Source organism: Phyllopteryx taeniolatus, chromosome 2 (genome assembly GCF_024500385.1).
Source record: "Phyllopteryx taeniolatus isolate TA_2022b chromosome 2, UOR_Ptae_1.2, whole genome shotgun sequence".
NCBI lineage: Eukaryota > Metazoa > Chordata > Actinopteri > Syngnathiformes > Syngnathidae > Phyllopteryx > Phyllopteryx taeniolatus.
In genome coordinates, this window is record NC_084503.1 from 38,473,967 (window position 1) to 38,499,139 (window position 25,173).

General features: G+C 38.9%; 2 protein-coding genes across 4 annotated transcripts; one reads left to right on the forward strand and one right to left on the reverse strand.

The window, feature by feature from the left end:
• Positions 1–1,489: 1,489 nt before the first annotated feature.
• Positions 1,490–8,505, forward strand: si:ch211-122f10.4 (cathepsin A-like). The gene is made up of 11 exons (XM_061766125.1): positions 1,490–1,751; positions 3,646–3,757; positions 3,835–3,972; positions 4,045–4,203; positions 4,767–4,858; positions 5,337–5,421; positions 5,498–5,644; positions 5,715–5,860; positions 7,241–7,403; positions 7,947–8,036; positions 8,099–8,505. The coding sequence occupies exons 1-11, from the start codon at positions 1,570–1,572 to the stop codon at positions 8,180–8,182; spliced, it is 1,398 nt and encodes a 465-aa protein (XP_061622109.1). The 5' UTR covers positions 1,490–1,569; the 3' UTR covers positions 8,183–8,505.
• Positions 8,237–24,926, reverse strand: slc38a7 (solute carrier family 38 member 7). Of its 3 annotated transcripts, none has more exons than XM_061766127.1 (12): positions 24,839–24,926; positions 22,826–23,271; positions 22,424–22,477; positions 18,228–18,372; positions 16,489–16,627; positions 15,038–15,136; positions 14,728–14,782; positions 14,511–14,625; positions 14,161–14,308; positions 11,154–11,353; positions 11,009–11,060; positions 8,237–9,926 (listed from the first exon to the last, which is right to left on the reverse strand). In XM_061766127.1, exons 2-12 carry the CDS (start codon positions 23,078–23,080, stop codon positions 9,824–9,826), a joined length of 1,365 nt encoding a protein of 454 aa, XP_061622111.1. In that variant the 5' UTR covers positions 23,081–23,271; positions 24,839–24,926; the 3' UTR covers positions 8,237–9,823. The 3 variants fall into 3 exon arrangements, with proteins under 3 accessions (XP_061622111.1, XP_061622110.1, XP_061622113.1); XM_061766126.1 differs by having other exon boundaries at positions 24,830–24,923; XM_061766129.1 differs by having other exon boundaries at positions 22,826–23,139; positions 24,830–24,906.
• Between the last annotated feature and the right edge of the window lie 247 nt (positions 24,927–25,173).

Consider the following 25,173-nt stretch of genomic DNA (forward strand, 5'->3'; position numbering starts at 1 on the left):
TTCAATGTGGTTTGGTCAAAACACACCAGTAGATAAGGGTTAAATCCCCAAAAAGAACAATGTTTTAATTTAAAGCACATGCTTAGTTTGAGAGTGGTGAACGAAAATCAAAGGAACTCGAATAATGTTCCAACTTAAGTGTTGTTTTGGCCAAGTGCACGTAGCAAATTGTCATACCAGTCAGTGTACACGTTATGAAATTTACCTCGATGCAGCAAGTGCTTTCCCCTTGTGAGAATTACGGGTGGGCGTATCGATCTAAATATCGATACTATCAATACCATGGTGAGTATTGGTATCAGATCGATACTCACGAGATGAGATCGATACTGCAGTTTCTCTTCTGTCGTCCAGCAATTTACTTGAATTTCCACTGGAAAATGAATGAGCCAACATTTCCCTCTCTGAGCAAGTTTCCAAAGAAACAGCTGGGACTAATGGCAACATCTGTACCTGCAGAAAGGATTTTCTCTAAGGCGGGACAGTTAGTAACTAAGTTTACACTTTATTTGCACTACTGACTTTATTTTTCACAATATTGTGCAATGGAAGGTATTTTTGGTTGTGATGTTGACATTGTTATATTTTTGTTACATTGCTGCTTTTTTAATTTTATTTTGCACGGGTGACCTTTTTCTGAAACAATTGTATTAGTAGGAGAATTATTTTATTATTTTTATACTGTTGCATTTTTTTCTATTGTTCTAGTTAGTTAATTAAAAAAACATTTTCATTGCCTAAAATATTTGTACTGTGTTTTACCATAATCAACTAACTCAATGCAAAAATCACAAAATTATTAAATGATCATGACATTTCAAGTAAAAAGTATCGGTATCTATCAGCAATACTAGCCCTGTATTTACTTGGTATCGGATCGATACCAAAATTCCCAGTATCGCCCACCCCGAGTGAGAATGTGAATAGTATCAATCTACTACAAAACAATAAAGCTACGACCGCTTCAAAACTAGACGGACATAAATTGGGCAATGCGGTCACGTGACGAGCATTACCAAATTTCAGGAGACGTTACCATTGCGTGATGTCAATGCGTAATTGCGTAGAACATCACGTTGTTTGCGTGTTGATCACGTTTTGTTGTTTGTAAAAGTGATTAAAACACAACACAGTATAATATAGGTTTTTTTAAACAAAAAAACAAATAATCACGAAGAAAAAAAAATGTAGTAAGCATTACTAATTAAAATAGTGAAAAGATTAATTATGCTACAGTAATATTTGTACAATAGGCATAATTTTGAATGCTGAAAGTCATATAGTATGTAATATCGCTCAAATGATGTGTGAAATCAATGAGTGTCATTTAGAGAGGGAAACGCGTGCGTTTTAGCGTTTTGAGGTGCTACAATGGAAGTAGCTGCGGTAGTCCAAAAAGTTGCTAAGTCTAGCAGCAAAAGTGTGAGTTTTTGTCATCAACAATGCACGTGACCAGCTCGGGCGATCACGTGACTTGTTTTACCAGGAAGTCACGCGCTAGGGTATAAAAACGACCTTCTCTGTCTCTGCTTTTACTTCCTTTAGTTCTGTCGTCGGTGAGGTCGGACGATGTATGCCGGCGGTCGCCTGTTGGCATTGTTGACATCCGTGTTAATCGTGTTCCAGCTCGGCTCTCGGGCTCATTATGCCCCCGACGAGGTGACCCGTCTCCCCGGCATGACGTTCAAACCAAACTACCGTCAGTGGTCGGGACATGTCCAGGCCAGACCCGGCAAGTTTCTCCATTACTGGTGAGCAACACAAAATACACACTTGAGCTGGGATTCCATTCGTGTTTATGTATTATTGTGAAAACTCTCATTCTCAACGGTGGGCACAAACAAAGTGCAAATTAAAAAATATAACGTCGCTGTTCTTAAGTACATTTTTCAGGTATGTGTACTTAAGTACGTATTTAATTTGGTTTGTTCATGCACATTACAAACTATTCAAGTGCAATACATTTCAAAGTATAGTTTCATTTAACTGAGTACATTTGGTTTTGCTATTTGTTTGTTTTAAAAACATGTAAATAAGGTTTTTGATTGAGCCATTTAGTTTTATTATTTTTCTTATATTCAAGCACAGTGCTAATGTTCAACCTTAACATAATGTTACAGTGGCTTACACTTATAATTTCAGGGATAAACTTAAACCTACTTTTTTCCCCCCCTTTTGTTTTCAATGTTTTTTCTTTGTTTTTAAATTATTTTAATCATGTAAAGCACATTCCCCTGTGTATGAAATGGGCTCTATAAATATATTTGCTTTGCTTACTATGTTATTGTATTTTAATGTTGCTTGTTACGGTGGTACTCAGTTCCACTTACTTTGTCAAAATGGGCTTGTGTTGTGCCAGCCTTTTTAGCATTAGTTAGCTTTAATTAATTTTGTTTTTTTTGGCAGTCAGTTCAAAGTTGTGGGAATGAGTTGTTTTGGTAGCAAAAAAAATAGGTAAACTATTTTGTGTATTTTTTTTTTTTTTGTTTTGCTTTTTTTCATTGTGCCAAGTTATCAAAACTGGTATTATGTATAGCAGTAGTTTGCAAACATTTTGCACAAAGTACTGCCTAAAAGAAATACTCTCAAGTACCTCCATCATGAGCAACATTAAATTACTGTAGCATACATAGTAATATTTGTAACATTTGTATGTCACTGTAACATGCAAAAGCATTAACATTTCTTAAATATAAGAAAATTAAAAAAAAAACTACTTAAATCATCCATCCATCCATTTTCAACACCGCTTATCCTGGTTAGGGTCGCGGGGCGCTGGAGCCTAGCCCAGCTGACTTCGAGCGAAAGGCGGACTACACCCTGAACTGGTCGCCAGTCAGTCGCAGGGCACATATAGACATAGACAACCATTCGCACTCACATTCACACCGTCACTCAGTGGGAACTGAACCCACGCTGCCCGGACCAAAGTCAGGCGAGTGCACCACTACACCATCAGTGTGACTTACTCTACTTAAATCATGATTCAATTAATATGTATTGCACATAAAGGTCCAACGTACATGAATAGATGTTTAAAAGCACTTATGAAATGCTGATGTATTGAACTTAAAAGTTAAATACAACTGAACTAGCGTACTACTAGAAAGAGCATGTGCACCACACTTTTGACAAACAATGGTGTATATAATTGACAGTAAAAAATTATAACTTTGTGCCCAAGTAATTTGTTTTTACTAATGAGTAAAGGAGTTGAATCTGTAATTGTCCTGGTTAAGTCTTTTTATTTTTTTTTATTTTTTATTATTATTATTTTTTTTTTTAAAGTGTCTTCCATTTAAGAACCGAGTGCTTTTGCCAACGCTGGTCATTCTAATAGAAAATGTAAAACCACCATGCATCTGCATTAGCAAGTGATCTAATTTTGTGTATGATTACATACTGTAGTGTGCAAGATTTTCAACCCAACTGCTGCCTAATTTTGACATTGGATTTTTCCAGGGGGCAGCACTGTGTCCTTAAATATTTTTTTGTCCACAGAGTGACTCAAACCAGGACCCTCTATTTCCAAAGACCAAATCTTTCCCAATTAGCTAGTGATGCCTTTTTCACCATGACAGAACTCGTTTTTTCCTTTTTTTTTCTTTGACCATTAAGTTAATCTGTGGTTTGGGTCTTGTGCAGGTTTGTGACCTCTCAGAGGGACCCGGTCAGCGATCCGCTGGTATTGTGGCTCAATGGAGGCCCGGGCTGCAGCTCTCTGGATGGGTTCCTATCAGAGAACGGACCCTTCCACGTGAGCATGCCCACAGTGTGCAAAAGTGGCACAGACACGCGCTGTTAACGTGACTTTGGTTGTTAATTTTCTCTCAGGTAAGAGACGATGGCGCCACTTTGTACGAGAACAGTTTCAGCTGGAACAGGGTCGCCAATGTACTCTATTTAGAATCTCCCGCAGGAGTCGGCTACTCTTACTCCAATGATGGTGACTACGCCACGGATGACGATCAGGTGAATTTAGTCACTCATTGATTGACCTACTGTGTAAAAGGTAGGGTGCAACCTTTTACCTCTGCCATTTAGGTCGCCGAGGACAACTACAGAGCCCTGCAGAGTTTTTTTGCCAAATTTCCGAGCTTCACTCGGAATGACTTCTTCATCTTCGGAGAAAGTTATGGTGGAATTTATGTACCAACCCTCAGCTTGCGCATTGTTGCAGGAAATGACAAAATCAAATTGAAGGTGAGATTCTTCAGCTAGAATGCAGTTTCATGATGGAAGTATTGTTACCTTTCTATGTAGACGGTACCTTTGTGTGTACTAAGTGTTTCCCAACTTTTTTTTTTTTTTTTTTTCTTCTTCTCCTCCCCCAGCCAAGGCACATACTTTAGAAAAATCTCATGGCACACCAAGCAAAAAATGGCCCCAAAAGCTTTTTTTTTGTGTGTGTGTGTGTATATATGAAATGATGATCAGATCTCAATTTGCTCCAAAATGTAAATGCTCAGTGTAAAATCTGGGCCCTGTTTTGTTGAACATTAAGCAATTTTTTACTATAACCAGAGGCTAAATGGTACCTTTTGCTTTCTAGTGGAAGAGCATTTAATAGTTCTGTCACTGGCATACATGGATAAACAAATATAGAAATAATTTGTTAGTACATCAATATTTTTGGCCCAATTAAGTGAACTGAGATTAGAATTTCCTCCAGCACACCTGATCTCTCGCAGCCCTCTAAGTGGTTGGGTATCACTGCGCTAGAAGCGTGCCTGTCAATTGTATGTTATTTTTGTTTGTTTTTTCAGGGGTTTGCTGTGGGAAATGGTCTCAGCAGCTATGCACTCAATGACCAGACTTTAATATATTTTGGCTACTACCACGGCCTCTTTGGAGAAGAGTAAGTTTGCTTCAATCAAAAATTCTGTGTTCACAAAGATGAAAATGTTCAGTCAGGTATTGTGGTTGTAATTTGTAGTGGTGTAGAACTGTCATTAGTGAGCGGTTCTATTTTTGGTTGCCTTGACTACAGAAGTCAAAATATTAAAAACTTGCTCGCAATGTTAAATTTTGTTTTATGTTGAGTTTGACAGTTGACTTCAGCTGTGAGTGATAATGAACAACTTGGACTTTTTTTTAAAGAAATGTCAAACTGCGCTGGTGAAGGTAGTTGAGTTCAATGCCACCATACAGTGTTCGTATGTTGAACTTTTGCGTGCAAGTCAAAGCAAAAAAAAATCATCCACGTGACAGCTCCTATCTCAAAGTCTGGTCACTCTTAGGTCAAGGCACCATTATATTGGAAACATTTGATTCCAGAGGTAGTGATGATATATCCTGCTGTGGTTGTTATTGAAACGTTGTGCTTTCATGTGCAGCTTGTGGCTTGATCTTAACAATTATTGCTGCGACGAGCAAAGATGCGACTTTTCCAACTCTACTTCCCAGAAATGCCAAATGCTGGTATGTACGTGTGCTCTGTATATATAATGTTCATCTTACTGTTTGGGAGACTGATCCTGTTCTAATCTCCCTGCAGGTCAGTGTGGCTTTTAATATAGTGTACAATAGCGGCCTTAATGAGTACGCCCTTTACTTGAATTGTGAGGGTCGCGGTGGGTTTCACCCGGCCTACGAGAGGGCCATGAGTCACCTGTTCATGAAATACCGCAAACGCAGCAACGAGGTGAGTGCGAGCACACCCGTCCTCTTATTCAGGTAAGCAAAATGGATCGTGACAAAAATTTTGCACTAAGCTTTCAGATGGACGGTCATTTGTCATCTCCCTGGGTGAGGTCCCCCCCTGCATTAATAGCACTGCACAAGCCAACTGGCTCAACAGGGGTGACGTGAGGAAAGCGTTGCATGTTCCTGACACGCTGCCACCATGGGACCTGTGCAGGTACTGGAGGTCATAGCAACAAAGCTCTGCATGAAGTTATTCTTTGTAGTCATTCATTTTCGGTAGTGGAAAGTTCCAAATTGTGTTTTTATTTTGGGATTGCAACAATTTATTTGACCAATAACATTAACTGCATTAAGTTCCCAAGCTACCATGCAATCCATTTTCACTGACTGGACTAACTGTGCGCTCAACTGTAACAAAATTAACTGGACCTAACTGATTTCTGTTTTTGGTAATTTCTCAACATGTAACAGTCGGACACAAAGATCGGAGCTTATTATATATTATAATATGATAATAATAATATATTCAATACTTGTCTTGTGCTGTATGTATAAATAGGTGGATCTCAATAAATCCAGATATTGTAGAATTTGTATTACTGGTACACTGTACAAAATCATTAAACATAGTGGGTACGGAAAGTATTCAGACCCCCTTTAAATTTTTCACTTTATGTTGCAGCCATTTGCTAAAATCTTCCCCCCCCCCCCTCAATGTATACACAGCACCCCATATTGACAGAAAGAAAACAGGGTGCTGTGTGTACATTAATGAGGGAATTTTTTTTTTTTTAAATTTAGCAAATGACTGCAATATAACAAAACGGTGAAACATTTAAGGGGGTCTGAATACTTTCTGTACCTACTGTATAGGAATTTTTTTTTTTTTGAAAGGCCTATTTCTAGATTAAAGTAAATTAGATTTTTCTTTTGTAATGCGTGCAAGTTGAATTTCTTGGAGAATATTGGGTTTTCGTTGAACTAAGTATCAAAATGTGAGAAAAATACTTAACTGTGTAAAGAATCAGTTTCACTTTTTGAATTTCACTACTGAAATAGATTTGAGTCTCCGATATTCTAGTTTGAGAAGTAGCTGTATTGTAATATTTTTTTGTTAATAAATGTCTTTTCTATAGAAAATGGATGAACTACACTAGTAAATGTAATGCTACTTTCCGTGTAGTTAATGGTGCCCCCTGCTGGTTGTAGCGAAGTAGTACTTTTGTTTCCAGCTAAAATAACTTGATATAAATTTTATTGTAATCCAGTTCCAAAAAAACATGTAATAGTAGATACCCATGTTTTTTTTTTTACATAGGCAGAAATTGTTGGACCATTCTTAAATGTATTCAGAATTCTTTCCTGACTTGATGCAGGTTAATAGGACCCTTCTGAAAATGTATATTTTTCTGACATAGTTGCTTTATTGTAAAGCTTGCATGCATCAGCGAAGCTTAATCTTGTGACCAGCTGACGTAATAGTCACAGAAGTACTGTACACATCCAATGGTAGGCACCTACCCACTGACTTTTTGGTCAAGGAGTGCCTTCTATTGGTAATTCATATTAACAACACTTATTTTCTTGTCTGTAGTAACACTGTCGGGGGAGGTTACACCAACCTCTACGCAACGGTGAAGGACGTATATCTCAAGTTGCTCTCTTTTGGCCTTCGGGCGCTCGTCTACAACGGGGACACAGACATGGCCTGCAACTTTCTGGGGGATCAGTGGTTTGTGGAAGACCTCGGCATAGAGGTAGAGACCTACGATTTTACTTTAACCCTTGCTTCAGTTTTCAGCTCGTGGCCATTTTTGGCCACATAACTAATTTTTCATGTTTTGCTTTGTTTACTGCAGTTTTTAACCAACATCAGACTGTTCAAATTCCAGTTTTGTCTCCACAATTCACAGGTTTTAAAACGACCTCAAAATGATATTTAGTTTAATTTCAATACTTAAAAAAATCATCTATACATTGGGGATAGGGACCAAACACTGCCACAAAATAGAGAACATCTGTGAATTATGTGTGTATATATGCCAAAAGATGACAGTAAAACACTTAGAGAGTACAATAAAGCCTCACAATGCCATCGCATTTAGAATGTACACAATCATCACCTAATGTTACATAAATACATTTAGTTAAAATGCGGAACACAAACAAACCACTTTCATATGAGACTCTTCAATAGTATTAGCTGCCATACTATCATTGAGCCCAGAGGTTTGAGGATGTAAATGCATGCGATGTGATCCAGGAATAGCAAAGTCTAATATCTTAAACGTTGTTCCCAGGCCACTGCGAGGTACCAGCCCTGGCACCTTGATGACCAGGTCGCAGGTTTCTACCAGCAGTATGGAAATGTCACTTTCCTGACAGTTAAAGTAAGCCAAACTAGCTCGAGTATATTTGTGTGGCACTTCAAATACTGATTACTTGTTTTCAGGGTGCAGGTCACATGGTTCCACAGTGGGCTCCAGGTCCAGCTCTTCACATGTTCCAGTCCTTCATCACAAACAGCTCCTACTGATCCTTGATGCATTGTTCAATATGCACTCATTAAACTTTATTTTTTTGGGGGGCATTTTGAGGGGAAAAGAGTGTTGGGAGTTCATTCCAATCATTTTACTTGTCCTTCAGAGCACACTGCAGTGTTTGAGCTTCATCAAAAACAAAATACCTTTTTCACTCTATGTTCAGTTTAGGCACAGTGCAAAGAAAAATGTCTTTCCTTGTCTCAATGACTCGACTTGATTGTCTGCTGAAATTAATCTATAACACTGCAATCGCAGTTTGTACTTGTGACTTGTCAATGATGCTGAAGTTGATTTCATTAAAACTGTATTTTTAATAGATTGTTGAACTGTGCAATTATCAGGTTTATTCACCAATCTGGGGAAGACGTGAGCATTTGTTTACAAATATACACATCAATGAAGCTATTTATTCATGTGATTCGATAAACAGCAGCACCAAAACATTTGATACAAATGCTAAAATTCAAGCTCTAAAAAAAAAAAAAACAATGTTCCTGCTTTCCCTTCAGATAAATGGTAAAAAAAAACAAAAACATTTTCATCCCTTTAACGCTGTAGATAAAACATAAAATATTGCTTTGAGAAATACAACCCGGCTGTTCTCTGATGTAGTGTTGAGTGTCTGCCACAGAGCTCAAAAAGACAAATTTCAAGCTTTGGTTTAGCAAAAATTACATTGTATAAATTATGCACCTGCTTTATACCAACTTAAATTGTGCGCTAAAGTTGTATCTTGTACACGCACTGTAATGGCTTCATAAATGCTAAACTTTTGCATATATAGTATTCAAAAGAAAAAATAGCCCCCCAACTGGTTGGTAGTCCTGTACATTAGTTTTGTGTAAAACTCATTTTTGGTCACAGGCTGCATGGTAGTTACGGTTTCCCTCAGAGGGCCATTAAGACTGTGAAACCATATGTTTCATTACCTCGTATATTCAATAAATTGATTTTGAAATCAGAAGTTTTTTGAACTATTGTTCAAGTTACTGTAAGAATTGATTCATGATTTACTTTCGTGGGCCACATAAAATGATGCGGTGGGCCAGATATAGCCCCCAGGCCTTGAGTTTGACATCTGTGATGTAGAATTGACTTATTCCAAAGAATTAACATTACTCATTTAAAACAAAATGTGCAAGTCTATCATCCAATTTCGATTCACCATTGCAGTCACACGCCTGGACTTTGATTAGATGAACCTGTGAACCGCCGCACTTGTTCCTCAATGATTAACATTTACTCTTCCACCACGTAATTTAAAATGTCCAAACAATTACATTGTGAGGTCTTGTCTATTCAAAGTCCCTCAGATGTAACAGGAATGTGTAATCTCTACATGGTGACAGGATAAGCAGCTGTGAACTGGCTGCTGTCCGAAAACTGCTTCAGCTGCGGATTAAAAGCACTAAAAAAAGAAACGTAAAAACATGCAATTGTAATATCAAACCTTCGAGATAAAAGTGTCTGAGGTTGACTTTGTATTCTGGGATGTCTTCACTTTACTCCTGGTTGTGTGGTACAGATGCGCAACTAGGTGGAGGTCGGGGTTGATTACATGAGTTGGCACAAAAAGCTTCATCTTATTTAGTAGAATTGCAAAATGTCCACAAGCTGGGACAGAAATGTTCCCTTTAGCTGACGACGTCTTGATAGATGGAATTAGTCGTGGTGAGGCCGAAGATAAATGCTCCGAGTGTGACCATGACGATACCAAAGACCACCAGTCCATGCCACCTGGGAATGAAAACACCAATACATTTTATTTCAGTACACACTTAAATCTTTAGCTTTCTTTCATTTTAATCACCGTCCACTATATAATCATAGTTGTGTGTTGTTTTATATGTTGATCGTGTATTCTATCTGAGCAGCAGCCCCAAAATCCATCAATGTAATTTCAACTCGTGTTTTGTAGTTCATCTCCTCTCCACACTTTTATAGCCATTAAAATGAATTTCTTTTGAAGATAACCCCTTTTTCCGGGCTGCCCTTGAACGTATCATTAACAGTGGCTGCGCAGACGATCAAACACACACACACACACACACACACAGCAGATGCTGTAGGTGCAGGTGCTGAAAAAATGTTGAGCAAACCAAGCCACCAAGAGGGAAAAAAAGCTGTAATAAATTTATTGCTTCAGAAAAAATGTAACATTTAAATTTTTTTTAAAATAAAAACATTACAAAGACATTGTCGTAATCTTAGGAGAATAAAGTAATTTTCCAAGATAAGGTTTTACTACTATGGTATTAAAGTCAACATTTAACAAGAGAAGAAAATCATGCTTTGACAAGTGAATTTCCAAAACACAACTTATTCTTCTTGTAATATTACACTCTTTATTCTGGAAAAGATGTCTTCATTCATGGAAAAAAATACCCCTTTTGCACTTTAAAAAAATAGGGCTATTTGTGTAATATCCCTTTTGTTTATATATATATATATATATATATATATATATATATAAATAAAAGATTCAATCATGCAAGGATTTCAGATTTATGTGATGATACGTCCCAAGACAGGAAGAAGCAATTGGTTTAGTATGTTTGTTTTACCCTAATTGTAGGTACTTGTATGGAGGGACATCTCAATCCAACTTTTTCACTTCAGATCCGATACCGAAATGGCAGCCTTGAATTTTCCAATATCAGCAATAATCACATATTTTGGAGTAAGCAATGTCAGAAAAGGCTTGCAGTGATATTACTCAAACAGAGAAAAATAATCAGCAACAGTAAGTATGAGGAAAAACTGACCCATTTATTATTAACCAATGGATGAATAGATTCATGAAAGAATGAAGCTCTCACCTGGTAGATCGACTGTTTGTCTCCAACGGTTTGGCTTGGATCAAACACAAACCTTTAGAATCAAAACGAGAGATGTTCCACAAATGTTACCGTGTGGGTTTAAGCCGCACAACAACTGCAAACACAAACAAGGAGTGGAGGGTACCTGGGAAGACAAAAATAAAGCAGGCCGCCAATCCTCCGATGAGGGAGATGACGCGCCCGATGTCCGGGGTGAAGAGCGCGAGAACGAGGGTGATGGCGAACCACAGCAGCGTCTGCACGATCCTCCGCCTCTGCTCGCGCCGCACGCACACCTCCACCTGCTCGCCTTGCCAGCGCAACCACAGACCTTCGATAACGGCCCTGTAAACAGAAAATGTCAAGGATGTTGAGACCCTAAAAATGCAATCCAAAGTCCTTCAAAGAGATTTGAATCAGTTAAAAGCGAAGACAAACAAACAAACAGTTGAGTCTTGGGCCTCCTTTTAAAAGCAGCTAAAGTCTCTGTGTTCCTGATGCTCTCTAGCAGGCTTTTCCAGTGACGAGGGTCATAATAAATGAATTTAGCCGTTTCGTAGGTTTTGTTTTTAATTAAAAGACTGGTGCCAGGGGACTTCAGGACCCCGCGAGGGTTAATATGATGAAGTCATATCAGATGGATGTGGAAATGCAATCTACAGGTACATCTCATTAAATTACAACAGTGTCAAAAGCTAAATTTAGTGAGGTAGTTCAATTCGAAAAGTGAAACTCTATATATAGATGAACTACACACACTCAGTGTATAAATATTTCACAATTTTTAATATTTACATAGCACAGCAAATGGAAACCCCCAAACTCTCCTCTACAAACTAGAATATTACATAAACAATCAAGAAACAATGAAATGTCTAAATTAGGCAGGATTTTGCCATCTGAAAAGTATTTTCCCAAGTGTTTAATGCATCTATATAATGTATATGAGTACTGAAATAAATGATAAATATATTCTACAATATTGTAGTGTATTGAGATTTACCTGTATGCATCATATCCGTGCAGTACTATTTTATTTTTGCACAGTGGGGCAGTTTTTCAAGATACAAGCCTGTTGTTTGGCCAACTCCAACACGACGTTTAAAGGCCTTTAGATATATGTTTATTAAACAGCTTTTCAGGTTATTTATTAATTTATTTTAATTCTTGAACAGACATCTAGGTTTTAAAATTCTACCCAAAAGTCCAAAGAGCTCCCAGGCTCAGCAGTGTGTCTTATAAACATAAATGAAAATTGAAATGAATAAATAATAGTTCCCTGAAGTTTACCCAGTTTGAAATTGATCTCTTATTGGTTGTCGAAGTTTTAAAAAAGGCAGATGCCGATATGGGCCAAAATGCAGAATATCGGTGCCAACAATGGGCATGGCCCATAATCGGTCGAGCCCTAGTTTACTGTTAAATTCAAGCCACCACAGTATATTAGCAATGGGACTGTTTCTTTAACAAATCAGATTTCAAATCACAATACCAGTTTTTTTTTTTTTTTTCTGATTGGTTGGTCAGAGCAAAACATGCGCTGGGCCTAGACGAGGGCATTTCTGCATCTTCTTCGGTTCCATAAATAGTTTTCTCATCATCATTGCATAACTGCTAGTTAATCCCACGTCTTGTACACATTGAACATCATCATTAGGTATGTCAACAAACTATAAACAAACAAACAAGAGCTGTATCAAAATGATAAATAAGGTCATCGAAATATTTAAAACAGGTTTGAAGTTTATTGAGTGCAGCTCTACACCGCTGCAAACTACGACCACAATGAAAATATTGTTAAATTAATACGGCTCTCTGGCAGTGTTAATCACAACTGAGCATTATTACCCATTCGGTACTGCTCTTATGTTGGCTCATTAGAATCTGCAGGTCTAAGTGTTGGATGTCAAAAAATACATTAAGCTCTGGAAGAAAAATAAAATAAAAAAAATTATCAGTGCAAAATTATCAGTTTATGCCAACAAATCATTTGTCATTTTCTGTCAGCGTCTACAGCAGTGCCTTGAGATATGAGTTGAATTTGTTCCATGACGGTGCTCGCATTTCAAAACAGCTGTATCTCAAATGATCTGTGCCCATTGAAATTAATGCACACCCCCCCCCCCCCCAAAAAAAAAGTTGTAATGTTTTTTTATGACAAAAATAGCACTCTATAACCATACACATTATAAAAACACACAGTAATGATGTAATTAAATTGAAAGCAAAGAAATTAAACAGTTTTTACCACACTTTTTGCTTCAATTCAATCGTCATTGTGCTGTGCTTTTTGGTTTGTGCACCTTGGCCACCTGGGGTTAGTATAAGAAAGACTTACAGATATACTGTTTTAGCTTCTTAGTACAGTGGAACCCCTGCATAAACTGCATTTTCTAATTTAATGATTATTGGAGGTTTATGCCCACTTATTCAAAATTTTTGGGGTTTAAATAAAGACTATTTTTCCCCCCCAATACAATTATAATGGGCGTCAAATATCTGCAGAATTACACTGTTCGGCAAAGAGCAGGGGTCGACTGTACAGCAGAGGATAAATAAGTAAGTAAATATGCCTGTGAGTATTGTTATAGTGCCTGTGTACCTGTGTTGCTGCACTGTTTGTGTTCAAATAGCCATTGCTTAAAGGGTTATAACTGCAACATGAATGATATTTATTAGTTAGCCCATTTCTCATTATGGGTTAACAATCTAGTAGATTTTACGGCAAAGTTATGCGGTTGTTTTCAGTACAAAATGTGTATTTCTTTTGTTTAGTTTGACATTTGTTTTTGGAGTGAGTTCAGTCACTGTCACCATACAGCGCTCGTATCTCAAGTTGGCGCTTTCCCCAAAAAAAAGGGCTGGACGACAGCTCATATCTCAAAAACCTTGTAGGTCAGGGTCACTCGTACCTCAAGGCACCACTATCTGACAAGAGCACAGCAAGCATCATTGACCGAAAAATCAATCCATGACTTTGAAGGCCACTTATTTTACTTTTGTTTAATCTTGCAGTAGTCTCTTATTTTTTTTATTTTATATATATATATATATATATATTTTTTTTTTTTTTAACAGAGCGGTACATATATTAATTTCTTTAATTTAAGAGAGAGGCATTAAAATGGGCGTTGTTTTTATATTGTTGTTACCTGCCACAGAAATGTAAAATAGGGTACGAGGTGACCACACAGACGACTATGAAAGCTCTGGCGATGGCCACGGCGATGTCATCAGAAGGATATGACATCAGCACATCCTGGCTGACATTGGAGCCAAATGTCAGGAAGCCGCAGACACCTGACAAAAGGGGGTAGAGACAAACACCTGACTACTACAACACTTATATAACATGTATTTGTGTAATAACTCAAATAAAATACATTTAAATTAGACATTGTGTAGAAGACCGCATCACTCACATATTCACACTGCTTATGATTACTGTTTATCATGTCAATAGAGATATGACTCAAAGTGCTATGAACAAACACACTTGTACCTGTCCCAGTGTAAACAAAGAGGCAGATTATCATGCTGAGTGTGACAACAAGCCCCCAAGGTTTGAGCGCTTTCTTGCTCATGCTGTTGAACACTGGCACGCAACTGACATGGCACTGTGAGGAAAAAGACCAATGATCAATTTTCCATTCAAATTCGGTGATTGCAGAAAAACAGAATATCATTTCTATGAGTTTATATGACAGCAAAATGAATACCTGGAAACCAAAGCATATGGTTGGCATTGCATTGAAAACTGCAGTCCAGGTAGAACTGTAACAAAGACAGCGATGTGGAATGAACAACGGAATGAATGAAAATACAGTTACATCGCAGTAATAAATTTACCAGGTGTTTAAAAATTGTGTTTTATTGGGTTTAGTATGTTTAAAGTGTTTTGGACAGGTAAAACTATTACAAGTTTTTTTATATGGTCTTTCTATATTGAGGACTTTCAACCATCGCGGGTGGGTCTATCGTGTAACAGTATTTTTACTTGACCCGCCACCAAGTGTGTGGCGTCCTCACCTGTTGGGAACAATCCCCGGCATGACTTCTTTATCAGGCCAGATGTATTTTACAATCACCACAATGGTAACATACCAGGTACCAATCACACTCAGAGCACTGCAAAAAGAGATACAGACACTGTTTAGAGATACTAGCAGATAGATTGGAACTCAGTAGGGAATATACACATCGTGCACATGCTTAATTTTCATGCATGCTTCACTTGGAAATTTCTGAAAATATTTTTTCAAAACTTGATATGGTGAAATGTTTTATTGTTAAAAGTTTTTAAATAAAGGACAGTTTGAAGAAGATTGTTAGAAAAACTGTACACAATTTTAGGATTTTAGTCAAATATTTTCATGAAAAATCATACACAATTTTGAATGACAATATTTTGAATCGTCAACATACACGAAACACTTGCATGTTTAGGAAAATATGTTGTTGTTTTTTTTTACATCTCACAAATTCTTTAATATTCCGATTTTTTTTTTTAATCCTTTAACTTTACACAATTGCTGGATATTTAGAATTGTTTTTTTTTTTTTGAAAAAGCATACACAATTTCGGGATATTTTGAATCTTCTGCATATGCTTAATTTTCATGCATACTTCACTTGGAAAGTTAGGAAACCATTTTATAAACTATTTCAAAATTACTTAATTTTCAGATTGTTTTTATTGTGGAACCTTTTAACCTAAAGGATATTTGGAAAAACATCATATATGAAACATTTAATCCAATTTCAGCATATTTTGAATCTTTTTCAAACATTTGATTTTTAAAAGTATAAGATAACCTTTATTAGTCCCAAAATTGGGAAATTAGCAAGTTTTTATGCACACTTCACTCAGAAGGTAAGGAAAATATTTTGAAAAATCTCACAAAATTCCTGAGTATTCTGATTGTTTTGTTAAGTCTTTTGAACAGAAGTGTATTTTGATTTTTTTTTTTTTATAAACAATTCTACACAATTTCAGGATATTTAGACTTTTTTATAGGAATGCTGATACACAAATTCAGAACATTTTGAATCTTCTGAATATAATTAATTTTCATGCACGCTTCATTTAGGATTTAGGCAAATATTTTTAACCATCACAAAATCTGAAATTATTTACTGCAAAATCTTTTGAACCCGAGCACATTTTAAAAAACATTTTTAACCACACATTTCAAACAATTTTAGGATATTTTTGTATTTATTTTTATGAAAATCTTAGGATTTTTAGTATATTTCACAATTTTATCTGTCTGCATCAAAATTAAGTATGACAAATTTAGGATGATTTGGCATGTTTTGTGTTAACAAAAGTATAATTACTGATCTGAACTGAAATGTGACGAAGGTTTGATAGTGTTCCTCCGCCACAAAGTTTTGTGCAAATTAAGCAACGTGACAAGCATGTCAACTCCTTGGCTGAGGTAACCAGTTTATGAGGTGAGATATTAAAAAGAGCAATACCTGGAATACTTTTGGAAGCCAATCTCTTTGGGAATGGACAAAGGCAGAATGACCAAAACTGCAGTGACAACGATGGTAAACTTGCGGTCTGTGTACCAGAAGCCGCTAATGGAGCCGTCATGAAACGCCACCGCAATCACTGTGACAATTAAAAAAAAGGTTTTATTTCCCAAGGATAAGCAGGTAAAAAGTCACAAGGAGCAGGAGAGGGCACAGAACGTCAGAGTCTAATTTCAGGTACGAGAGGGAGACAAATTTAGTCGCTGTCAGCATGTTTGGACGTAGCGCCGCATGACACGGTCACGTGAGCGACACTTCGGCCATCATTTGTGCCCTTTGCCTTCATCAGCAAAAGCGCCACATTTTAGCCAGAGATTTTCAATACTAATACAAGACACTATATTTGCATGTAATAGTAATACTAATATTTATTATACGGAGAGATAACAATACGGAAGTTCCTTAACTCATTTGTGTTACCACTCAAATAATCAAATACATGCTCAAACAACCTCTCATGAAGCCGTTTGAGCATTGATTTGATATCTAGGTAAGGTCCATCCACTAGAACGCCCTTTTGTCCTCACTAGTACGAAAATTGAGCCCACTAGTGAAACGACGAGGGCACACGAGTAGACCGACTGTGTCTCACTAATGTCTTTTTCCACTACAAGTGCCATTTTAGGCCTACTCTTATGTAATAATACCATACTAGTAAATTATGGAAAGACGTTTATTCCTTATGGGAAAAAAAATCCTGAAATGGCTTTCCATACAAAGAACATTTGAATAAATAAAATGTAAGGTCCATTTACAACTATGCTTTTCGCCCTCACTAGCAGAACAACTTTGGAATACTATTACAGGGATCTCGTTTGATGTGCGTCCCGCATCCGAGACGCAAAAAAATTAGCAGGGACGCATACAGCACGATCAATCTGCGTTTTAGCACGCAGAGCTATGGCTTAGTACTCTGTTGAAGTGCTGGAAATCCAACGTATGATTTTTTTTCTTTTCTTTGGACGAGACAGGACTCTAGAGTGTGACTAATTTAGTCACATATGTGCCCTAATTTCTGAAAGGTACGGCAAAAAACAACAATGAAAACAGAGTGCGTCCAGGTGCCCAGTCATCTGAGGAAGAAAAAAACATTTCTGTGACTTGAAAGAACAAACACGAAACACAGAATCCTCTGACCTTTTTGCAATGATAGTTAAACTGTGCGAGTAACTTCGTCTTCAAGTATTTATTCAGATATTCTCTATCAGAACAAGTAAATTTTTTCCCACAACAATATTCATCTTAAGGTCCATGAGTAGTATGCTCTTTGTCCTCACTATTAAGGAAATTTAGTGCACTAGAACAACGAGGGCGCTCTTCTAGAACGACTGTTTTATTTTGTTTTCCATTACTTGTACGCAATTAAACTTTACTAGTATCCTACTGTGCTGCCTTAGTAACACCACTAGGCCTAACTAGGAAGGCTGTGTCACACACTAGTAGCCTCATGGACCCTACTTGTAGAACCAACATGCCCGCTTGTGGTTTTGCCTCACTAATAATGTTGTTGTCCTACTAATGTGCAGAAATGTCATACAGTGGTGAAAAACACTGGTTGGATACAGTCGTTCTAATCGGGCTTCCTAGTTGCTCTACTAGTGCGCTGAATTTTCTTACTGGTGAGGACAAACAGCGTACTAGTACGTAGAGTTTAAGCTGAACATCAACAGTCTACTCACAACGGTCCAGCTGGTCCCCGACGACGATGAAGAAAGCGATACAAGTGCCAAAGGTGTAGACGGCGATGGCGACCTCGCACAGGACTCCCGTGACTTTTCCGCAAGTGGCTCGGACGACCTCCTGATAGGTGCACTCATTACTGACCTGAGGAAACCAAAGCAGCTGATGAGATGGTCTCAGTCACGACCTACGTCAGCTTGGCACATTGAGATATTCTTCATAATGGAGCCTTTAAGGTGGTTTTTAAATGTATTATCAAAATATAAACTGCAAATGAATTACACATTGTGTATGTGAAACAACCACATAACTTTGACTGTCTGTTAGCCTAATGCTAACATGCGATGCAAAATGCCATAGATGGGCTTTTCCATTCATTTCAATAGGGAAAGATTGGAGATATGAGTTTTTGAAGTACAAACACGATAATGCTTGCAAGTCAAGGCACTCAATATGTTCACTATTTTGGTCGTAGCTTGTACAACCCCAATTCCAATGACGCTGGGACGTTGTGTTAAACAATACAATGATTTGCAAATCATGTTCAACCTATATTTAATTGAATACACTACAAAGACAAGATATATAATGTTAAAACTGATTTAATGTTTTTAGCAAATAATCATTAACTTAGAATTTTATGGCTGCAACACGTTCCAAAAATGATGGGACAGGTGGCAAAAAAGACTGAGAAAGTTGAGGAATGCTCATCAAACACCTGTTTGGAACATCCCACAGGTGAACATGCTAACTGGGAACAGGTGGGTGCCATGATTGGGTATAAAAGGAGCTTCCCTCAATTGCACAGTCATTCACAAGCAAAGATGGGGCGAGGTTCACCTCTTTGTGAACAAGTGTGTGAGAAAATAGTCGAACAGTTTAAGGACAATGTTCCACAATGTACAATAACAAGGAATTTAGGTATTTCATCATCTATGGTTCATATCATCATCAAAAGGTTCAGAGAATCTGGAGAAATCACTGCATGTAAGCGGCAAGGCCGAAAACCAACATTGAATGCCCGTGACCTTCGATCCCTCAGGCGGCACTGCATCAAAAACCGACATCGATGTGTAAAGGATATCACCACATGGGCTCATGAACACTTCAGAAAACCAGTGTCAGTAAATACAGTTCGGCGCTACATCCGAAAGTGCAACCTGAAAGTCTACTATGCAAAGCAAAAGCCATTTATCAACAACACCCAGAAATGCCACCGGCTTATCTGATCCCGAGCTCATCTAAGATGGACTGATGCAAAGTGGAAAAGTGTTCTGTGGTCCACATTTAAAATTATTTTGGGAAATTGTGGACGTCGTGTCCTCGGGGCCAAAGAGGAAAAGAACCATCCGGACTGTTATGGACCCAAAGTTCAAAAGCCACCATCAGTGATGGTATGGGGCTGTGTTAGTGCCAATGGCATGGGTAACTTACACATCTGTGAAGGCACCATTAATGCTGAAAGGTACATACAGGTTTTGGAGAAACATATGCTGCCATCCAAGCAACGTCTTTTTCATGGACGACCTTGCTTATTTCAGCAATTTCAGACAATGCCAAACCACATTCTGCACGTGTTACAACAGCGTGGCTTCGTAGTAAAAGAGTGCGGGTACTAGACTGGCCTGCCTGCAGTCCAGACCTGTCTCCCATTGAAAATGTGTGGCACATTATGAAACGTAAAATACTGAAGCTGGACATCAAGCAAGAATGGGAAAGAATTCCACCTACAAAGCTTCAGCAATTAATGTCCTCAGTTCCCAAACGTTTATTGAATGTTGTTAAAAGAAAAGGTGATGTAACACAGTGGTAAACATGACCCTGTCCCAGCTTTTTTGGAACGTGTTGCAGCCATAAAATTCCAGGTTAATGATTATTTGCTAAAAACATGATTATTTGCTAAAAACAATCAAGTTTGAACATTAAATATCTTGTCTTTGTAGTGTCCATCCATCCATCCATTTTCTACCGCTTATCCGGGTCGGGTCGCGGGGGCAGTAGCTTTAGCAGGGACGCCCAGACTTCCCTCTCCCCAGCCACTTCATCCAGCTCTTCCAGGGGGATCCCGAGGCGTTCCCAGGCCAGCCGAAGGACGTAGTCTCTCCAGCGTGTCCTGGGTCGTTCCCGGGGTCTCCTCCCGGTGGGACGTGCCCGGAACACCTCACCAGGGAGGCGTCCGGGAGGCATCCGAATCAGATGCCCCAGCCACCTCATCTGGCTCCTCTCAATGCGGAGGAGCAGCGGCTCTACTCTGAGATCCTCCCAGATGACCGAGCTTCTCACCCTATCTCTAAGGGAGAGCCCGGAGACCCCGGACACCCTGCGGAGGAAACTCATTTCGGCCGCTTGTATCCAGGATCTTGTTCTTTCGGTCACGACCCACAGCTCATGACCGAAGATCGACTGGTAAATTGAGAGCTTCGCCTTTCGGCTTAGCTCCTTCTTTACCACAACGGACCGAAACAAAGTCCGCATCGCTGCAGACGCTGCACCGATCCGCCTGTTGATCTCCCGTTCCATTCTTCCCTCACTCGTGAACAAGACCCCAAGATACTTGAACTCCTCCACTTGGGGCAGGATCTCATCCCCGACCTGGAGAGGGCATGCCACCCTTTTCCGACTGAGGACCATGGTCTCAGATTTGGAGGTGCTGATTCTCATCCCAGCCGCTTCACACTCGGCTGTGAACTGCTCCAGTGAGAGTTGGAGGTCACGGCTTGATGAAGCCAACAGAACCACATCATCAGCAAAAAGCAGAGATAATACTGAGGCCACCAAACCGCACCCCCTCTACGCCTTGGCTGCGCCTAGAAATTCTGTCCATAAAAGTTATGAACAGAATCGGCGACAAAGGGCAGCCTTGGCGGAGTCCAACCCTCACCGGGAACGAGTCAGACTTACTGCCGGATATGTGAACCAAACTCTGACTCCGGTCGTACAGGGACTGAACAGCCCGCATCAGGGGGTTCGGTACCCCATACTCCCGAAGCACCCTCCACAGGACTCCCCGAGGGACACGGTCGAACGCCTTCTCCAAGTCCACAAAACACACGTAGACTGGTTGGGCGAACTCCCATGCACCTTCGAGGACCCTGCCGTGGGTGTAGAGCTGGTCCACTGTTCCACGGCCAGGACGAAAACCACACTGCTCCTCCTGAATCTGAGATTCGACTTCCCGACGGACCCTCCTCTCCAGCACCCCTGAATAGACCTTACCAGGGAGGCTGAGCAGTGTGATCCCCCTGTAGTTGGAACACACCCTCCGGTACCGCCCCCTTCTTAAAAAGGGGGACCACCACCCCAGTCTGCCAATCCAGAGGCACTGTCCACGCGATGTTGTAGAGGCGTGTCAACCAGGACAGGCCCACAACATCCAGAGCCTTTAGGAACTCCGGGCGAATCTCATCCACCCCCGGGGCCCTGCCACCGAGGAGCTTTTTAACTACCTCGGTGACCTCAAACCCAGAGATAAGAGAGCCCGCCTCAGAGACCCCAGACTCTGCTTCCTCATGGGAAGGCGTGTCGGTGGAATTGAAGAGGTCTTCTAAGTATTCTCCCCACTGACTCACAACGTCCCGAGTCGAGGTCAGCAGCGCACCATCCCCACTATACACAGTGTTGGTGGTGCACTGCTTTCCTCTCCTGACACATGGATTTTTAAATTTTGCAGGTGTACCTAACATAGTGGGTGATGAGTGTATTTAGCATGTCAGCAAGCCATTCACACTTTTACCAAAATATCAACTGCAATGCATTTCTAAAATGCTGATATGGCTCATACGTAAGCAAGCCCAGACAAGAAAATAAAACGTGATTATCTCAATGTGCCATTCAGGAAGTGAAAGTCTGCGTGCACAATGCTGAGCTAAGCATTTCACTACAGTACAACTACTACCTCAAAAAAAAATGTACAGTGGACCCTTAGTATTTGCAAGGGAGAGGGACCAGGCTGCACCGCTAATAGCGAAAATGAGCACATAATTGATGCCTATTATAATAGCATTGAAAAAAAAACGTTTTTACCCCCAAAAAAATCTTGAATAAACAGGCACAAACTGCAAATAAGCATTTTGTACAAAAAAAGATAAATGGGGGGGGAGAGACAAAAAAAACAGGATCCACTGTACTCGCAGATAGAACTATAAGAAAGAAAGAGTGAACAGAAAGACTGTGGAGAGGCTCTGATGACACAAACCTGACAGCAGTAGCCCAAAATCACCAGCCCACTGATAATGAAAATCAGCATGACCTGAAAAATAAAGAAAGGGAGCATCACATCCTAATTCATTGTTGACTAAAACGTTTGTATGTTTGAAGCAAGATTCTGTTGTCAAAAATCATCAAAAATGATTAGCAATTTATTTTTATATAACTTTCTTTTACATACTGGTGGATCTCAAGAAAATTTAATATATAAAAAGTTATTATTCTCGGAACAGGTATTTCAGTAGTTCAATTAAAAAAGTGAAATGCAATGAAATTTGGGTCATGCAGAGACAAAGTGAGTAAGGTTGTCAGTGGCTATCTAGATTAAGGTAGATTCACTTAAACATTGCGTGGGGGTTATATAAAGAAATCCTTTTTCTTAGCACCTCACCATTTGAAGAATCACGGCCGCCGTGATTCCTCCTGCCATATTAAAGGCTGCCGGGAAATTGAGCAGACCAGCTCCCAAAGCCGCGTTCACCACGATGAAGACCGCTCCCAAGGACGACACGCTGCCCCTCGGCCTCCTCTCCGACTCGAGATGCTGCGCAGAGTCCATGCTGGGGCTCTGCAAGAGCCACGCTCGCTCTCCAGAGTCATTGCTGCCAACTCCTCCCCAGTCCTCCATATCAGTGTTAATGGCCATGAGCCAATTGGCAGGCGCTCAGGGGTTGCGCGGGTAAGTCTCCAACTCTCTGAATCCAGCTTTAGAAAATATGAATGTTGATTGTTCCAGCAAGAGAACAAAGAAATCTTGAATGTTTTCCACAACAGTGAGGAGGTAGATAAAGGTTGGATGAAATTAGGATTAGTGAGCTGGTGGATCCATTTGGTTATCTGGAATTAAATACAGTTTACAGTGAGAATTCTATAAGAACATTAACACATTCACTGCCATTGACGGCTTTAGAAGTCAAATATCCATGTTAACTGGGAAGGCTGGCAGTGAATGAGTTAAATAAAAGTAAAGTTATTCCAGTGACTGTATGGATCATGTTCAAATCAGTGTAGTTTCAAGTGAGCAAAATGTCACATTTTTAAGCAATACTGCACCATAACGTCATTCAAAAAATAAATAAAGCATGATGACCCAACAAGTGAACACAATATCTGTTGCCATTTTTCCCCTAAAATTAGTTATTTAAAATATATTTACACTGATAGTGTTTTGGAACATTCCCACTCAGTGAAGTGTGAATTGTTGTCTCTCTCTCTCTCTATGTGCTGTGTGATTGACCGGACATCAGTCCAGGGGCATTTTAGCTCTATATCTGTCAATACATTATTATTTTGCCATCAAAAGTCATTTATCAGTCTTGTTTTTTTTGTTTTATAGCTTGATATGTCAAAAAGAAAATCAGTTTTCTCTGCTGTTTGTTTGGAAACTGGGTTTTTTGGTGAAACCAACCCATGTTCTACTGCTGATTACTAAAGAATAGAACAAACTAGAAACACACTATTTTTCTGGCAAAAGAAGACTTCCCTTTCTTGCGGTAGTTTCGGGGCTTATATTGTGGATCTTGAAAGATCAGTCAAAATGCTCTAAAATATAATGTTTTGAAAAAAGCTGCCAGTGGGTGAGTTGAATAATTGATTTATTGTAAATAATAAAATACAAATATTAGTAAAAATAAAAACAATATTTGGGTAGTTAACTGTAGGTAAAAAAAAAAAGTCAAATTACAAAATGAGAAATACAAATATTTTTTAAATGATTAAAAAATATTTTTACATGACACACATTTTAACCAGGTCTGTAATATAGATAGATCATTTGAATTGTAAAAAATTAAGAGACCCCCTCAAAAAAATAGGACCTATTTTGGTATTCCAACCATTTTTCATTTTCCGCAAATAAAAGTTCTAATTGATAATGTTTCGTGGCAGTAGTTTGTAGGGGGGTAAAAAAAAAAAATCATAATTAAACATTTATCTATGAGAACCTGATCATTTTTCATTGATCTCTTATCCCCCCCAGAGTTTTATATCATTATGATAAGCCTTACCAAATACAAGAAATTATCTCCACAAACTAGTAGCTATCCAGTCAATGATGTCTACAGAGGCTGGGAACGAGGACCTCCAACAGTCGATCCTGTTTTTTTCTTCTCAGCAGTTTACTCTTGTGACATTAAATAGAGGTAATGAGTGATTCTATCAGCGTGTCAACAATGCATAGTAATGTCGTTAACATCCTGTAACAATGCACGGCTGTCAGTGCACTCAATCTTTTGTTTTTCAATCACCACTCGTGTTAGCTAACCTAGTAGCATTCTGGATTGACGTCCATTTACCTGAAAAAGAAAATTGTAAAACAATAGCTGTCCCTGCTAAATTGTAACCCTCTGCATAGGTGTGTCAAGGACAGATTAGGGGAAGAAGTAGGAAACAATACCTTTCTCACCCTGGAGCCTCAACTGCACCCAACTCGACAGACGCACTGTTTTTGGAACCCCCATACAAAAGTGAGGGGCACGTGATACCTAGTCACGTGACTGGGGGATTATGGGAAATGGCGTATTTAGTGTATATGCGTGCACAGTACAAGAATTGAGACATGATACAATGTACTGTAATAATTTTACTGGGATATTGGCAGTTCTACACAATTAAAAGAAAACCAGGTCATTTTTTTTCATTTAAACTAACAGGATGTCCATAATATCTCATTTAAAACATTAAAAAAGGAAATTGATAGAAATATTTTTTTTTAAATTGCAGAGACATTGTGGACACCCT